This window comes from Aptenodytes forsteri, unplaced genomic scaffold (assembly GCF_000699145.1).
Source record: "Aptenodytes forsteri isolate BGI_AS27 unplaced genomic scaffold, ASM69914v1 Scaffold15, whole genome shotgun sequence".
NCBI classification, from domain to species: domain Eukaryota; kingdom Metazoa; phylum Chordata; class Aves; order Sphenisciformes; family Spheniscidae; genus Aptenodytes; species Aptenodytes forsteri.
The window spans coordinates 11,309,619-11,314,053 of record NW_008795129.1 but is presented as its reverse complement, the minus strand read 5'-3'; the positions used below and the strand labels follow the sequence as shown (position 1 = coordinate 11,314,053).

At 65.1% G+C, this 4,435-nt stretch overlaps 1 protein-coding gene across 1 annotated transcript in view; it reads left to right on the top strand.

Annotated features, from left to right (window-relative positions):
- The first annotated feature begins 908 nt into the window (after window positions 1–908).
- The window catches only part of PPRC1 (peroxisome proliferator-activated receptor gamma, coactivator-related 1), a 9,729-nt gene continuing 6,202 nt past the window's right edge, over window positions 909–4,435 (top strand). Inside the window, exons 1-4 of the mRNA XM_019471680.1 lie at window positions 909–968; window positions 1,111–1,266; window positions 1,727–1,843; window positions 2,234–4,435. The exon at window positions 2,234–4,435 is cut by the window's right edge and continues 550 nt beyond it. Of these exons, the coding sequence (XP_019327225.1) occupies window positions 909–968; window positions 1,111–1,266; window positions 1,727–1,843; window positions 2,234–4,435 (2,535 nt within the window). The remainder of the gene's footprint in view (window positions 969–1,110; window positions 1,267–1,726; window positions 1,844–2,233) is intronic.

Below are 4,435 nucleotides of genomic sequence, written 5' to 3'. Positions count from 1 at the left end.
GCATCTCACTTTTCCTGGCTTTTCCTGGCCACCCTGCAGTGCTGGGCTGCATGGCACCGTGGAGTGCGGTGCAAAGACCTTTCCAAAGTTATTTGGCATTACCCAAACATCCCTGGAGCTGGCTGGGGGTCTGGAAAGGACTTGGGGCTGGGAATTTGAAGGAAGAACAGCATCAAAGCCGGTTTGGTCCTGAATCGTGAGCACAGCCCGTGTCCTCTTGCAGCAGAGGTGTCGGGGTAGGGCCCTGGCAGTGGCAGCCGGCTGCATCCCTGTTGCTGACTCCTGCGCTTTTGTTATGAATTTCGTAATGTTTTTGGGCTTATCTGAAGCGCCGACAGCCGGAGTTGGAGGAGCGCGTGACAGTCTGTGGGGTGGGGGGAGCCTGCCTCTCCCCTCCCTCTCCAGCACAAGCGATGCGTGGTGTTAGGCAGAGCCTGGGAATTGCTGGGGGTTTATTGATTCGTCTCTCCCAATCCTGTAACTGTGGAGCAAATCGGGCGGGAGTTTTCGGTGTGGAGGCATCCCTGGTAATCGGAAGGGTCTCAGGCTGAAAGCAGCACGGGGCTTTGTGCAGTGGGGTGGACTGGCCAGAACCTCTCCTGAAAAGCAAGGCAGGAAGGTCCCCTGTGTCATCCTCTGACCTGCAGCGCGGCCGTGTCCTGCCTGCCCCCCCCCGCATGTTTGGGGGTGCTGGGGGTGTGGCAGGGAGCTTAGCCACTGTTTGCAGTGCAGGCTGTCGGGAGCCCACATGCGCTGTGGAGGAGATCAGCGCTGGTAGTGGTGATTTGCAAAGTGTTTACCTGGTTCCCTGTGCTCCTCGACAGTGCTTCTCCCTCGAGGAGGACGACCTGAACTTAATGTCGCTGGATGCAGAAACCATCTTGGAGGCCGAAGAGATCCTGGGGACGATGCAGAACTATCTTGACTCCTCTGTGATCTCCATCATCGAGGACCTTTCTCTGAGCGAGGTGGGAGCCCGTGTGCGAGTGCGGGAAGCAGCGGCTGGGCTGGCTCTGGCTGTGGCATGGGTGGGGGTGGCAGCAGCATCCCCCATGTCTGGGTCCTGTGGCCGTGCCCCGCTGCCCCCTGAGACCACCCCTGCCCTTGCAGCAGAGCAAGGCCTGCCTGGATGCACAGAACGAGCTGTCCCTGCTGACTGCCATCACTGAGATTCTGGACAGCACGGACGACGAGACCCTGTCCCCCTTTGACACCATCATGGACGCAGAACTGCTGACCTCGCCTCGGGAGCGAGAGAATCCCTCGGTGAGTTGTGGTGCAGAGCCAGCCCAACCCCAAAACGGGTGGGACGATGCTCAGGCAGGGCTCTGCCGAGCCCCTTCCTGCCAGGTCCTGGCACGGGGGTGCCCCGAGGTGGTGGGACCCTGGTCCCCAGCGTCCTGGGACAATCCCTGTGACCAGCAACATGAGAGAAGGGCTGAGCCAGCCCTGGACATCCCCAGGGCTCCTGTGTGGGCTCAGGGGGCCATGCCTTTGCCTTGGGTCTTGGTGTAGAGCCAGAGGTGTGCCGGAGGCTCCGGGAAGCAGCATATCCCCCTGTGCATGACCAACCGGGGGGCTGCACGTGCCGTGGGTGAAACGGGGCTGAGCTTGCTCCCGGGCTCTGCGGGGTGACATGCGTGGCTGCTGCAGGGCCAGGGGTGGCCTGTCTCCTCTGGCAGCAGAAACCTGCTGCTGCCTCATGCTCTGTCTGCCTTCTCTCCAGTTTCAGAAGTTTCTCAGCTTATCCCGGCCATCGCTGGAGTGCGAGAGCCCTGCCCTGGAGCAGCCCAAGGCTCTCAGGCCTCTGAGCAGCAGCAGCAGCGTCTCTGTGGTTGGGAAGGTGAGCGGCTGAGCAGGGGAAGCTGAAGGACCGGTGTCAGGGTGGTGCTGGGATAAATGTGTCCCTGCTGCTGCCGCCCCCTGGCCCCTGCCTACCCTCCTGGCGCAGGCATCCTCTCCCAGAAGCGATGCCTTTGCAGGGCACCAGTGGCAGTGGGAGCAGGGGCTGCCCTGGCTGGTGGGTGCTGTGGGACTGGGGATGCTGTGGATGCCCTTTTAGGTATGGTGGATTTCCAGCTCTGTTGTGTCTTACTGGGGGAGGTCAAATGCCTCCCAGCTTTTCATCTGCCCAGGGGCTTTGCTGCAGAGTTGCAGCAGACCCACAGTTGGCTGTGCCTGGGGTCTCAGCTGAAGCCCAGGAGCTGACACTCGCTCTGGTTCCCCTTCCCAGACCGACACAGACCTGGCTTGGGACCGTGCCACTCACGGCCTCGAGGACCCAGCACTGCCGAAGAAGCAAGTCTGCAGCACCCCGAGGGTGGAGAGGAAGCTGGGATGGCACCGGGCCCGAGAGCAGCCCCTGCCACAGCGCAGCGACGGGGAGGAAGAGGAGGAGGAGGCTGCCTTGAGCCCGGAGTTAGACAGCAGCATGGAGGCTGCAGAGTTTTGCATGAGTGGGGCCGGGGCGGCACTGGAGGAGCGTGAAGACCCCTGCATCATCAACACGGGTGACGTGTCCCTGAGTGAGCTGGTGAAGTCCATGCACCCCTACTGCCTGCCCACTTTCACTGTGTGCCTGGACCCCGAGACCGAGCCTGTGGCCAAGGAGCTCCTCAGCGGTCCCGTCTTGCTGGAAATTGTGCCTGGTGAGGGGCAGAGTGTGGAGATCCCCGTTGTGCTGCAGCCGCTGGCCCCCAGCTTCCCTGACCAGGAGCCCCAGCTCCTGGGAGCAGAGGAGGGTACTGGAGAGTCAATCCCAGAGGATCGAGAGGAGCTGCCAGGAGCTCCAGCCCAGGAAAACGGGATGGAGGAGGAAAAGGAGGAGAAACCACCTGGGAAGGAGCCCTCCTTCACTACCCCAGAGAGCACATCCCCACCGGAGACAGCAGCACCCAGGGCCTGGAGCCCTGACAGCAGCTCCCGGTGCAGCGCAGAGGCACCGGCAGGCAGCAAACGTGAGGGCACTGAGAAGGGACGTGGCCGTGAGAGAGCAAGGAAGAGTCGGAAAAAGAAAGCAGAGGAGGACCAAAGCGAGCAGGCCAGGCCAGGCAGGGACTGTGTGGCCCACTGGCTCCGCTCGGCTGGCTCCGGGCAGCCCCCAGGCCAGCCGCCCACCAGCCGGCGGCGGGCAGCGCGTCCCTCCGTCCAGGTCTCGGACTTCCTGGCGCGGCAGCTGGAGCAAGCCCGGAAGGAGGGGCAGATGGAGCTGCATGCCGAGCGGGCACCGCGGCCCCGGGGCAGGCCCCGGAGCACGGCAGCGGCCTCCCTGCCTGAGAAAGCACAGCAGGAGCTGCAGAAGGAGCCGGGGCTAGAAATGGTGAGCGTAGCCCCGGAGAAGGCTGAGACCGTGGTGCCTCCAGAGAAGACTGCACCGAATGCAGAGGAGCCGCCAGCCGCGGCGCGTCCTGGCCCGGCAGAACAGGCTGAGGGTGAGGGGGATGCGCAGCCGGCTGTCAGACAGGGCAGCGGCGTCTCAGAGGCTGCCTCTCTTCTCTCGGAGCGAGGCGTGGGGCTGGAGCCCCCCCAGAGCCTGCCGGCGGCAGAGCCGAGCGAGGGCCTGCCCAAGGAAGCCAAGCCCAAGGCCCTCAGCCTGCGGGAATACCGCATCCGCATGCTGCACCGCCAGCCCAGCCCGGGTGGCAGGAAGGATGGAGAGAAGCAAGCGGCCAGCAAGTGGCCCAGCGTCCCCGAGCCTCCGACAGAGCTGGCGGAGATCCCCTGCCTGGTGTCGCCCATGCGCCCCGCCAGTGAGGCGGCCGGTGCTCAGAAGAGCCCAGAGAAACCCGCCAGCCCTGCTGCTGTCCCTTCTTCTGCCAGCAAAGGTCCCGCTGCTCCGGCTTCTGCTCCGGCACCCGCCACGGCTCCACCACCCCCATCAACACCAATGCCTTTTGTTGCGCCAAACGTGCCCCCAGCCGCTGGGGTGGCCCCCACTGGGAGCCCGCCAGCCTCTGCCGGTGCTTACGCCCTTTACCCACCAGTGCCTTCCTGGCCCTGCTTTGGCCCACAGCCCGTGGGCTGCTGTGGTTTGCCCCCACCGCCCAGCGCCAGCTCCCCCAGTACTTTTCACATGGTGCCTGGCCTCCCGCCTCCGGCCGTGGCCTGGCCCCCGCCGGCCGTGCCACCCCCGCCTCCCTTTGGCCCCGGCGGTCCCTATGCCCCAGTAGGGTGGGCACCGCCATCCTACTGGCCAGGAATCCCCATGCCGCCTCCGGTGCCTCCCCTGGCGTATGGGGACCCTGGAGCAGCACTGCAGGGCGCTGCCACCTTCCCAGCTGGTGGCCACCCCAGCACGGCCCTCCTGCACGGGCAGCCTCCCACTGCCCCGGCACTCAGCTGCCCGGAGCCACCGGCATTCCCTGCCCAGCCGCCCACCACCCTGGCCAGCGAGACGGGGGCTGCAAGTGGCTCGGCCAGGCCGCCTAACCGCAGG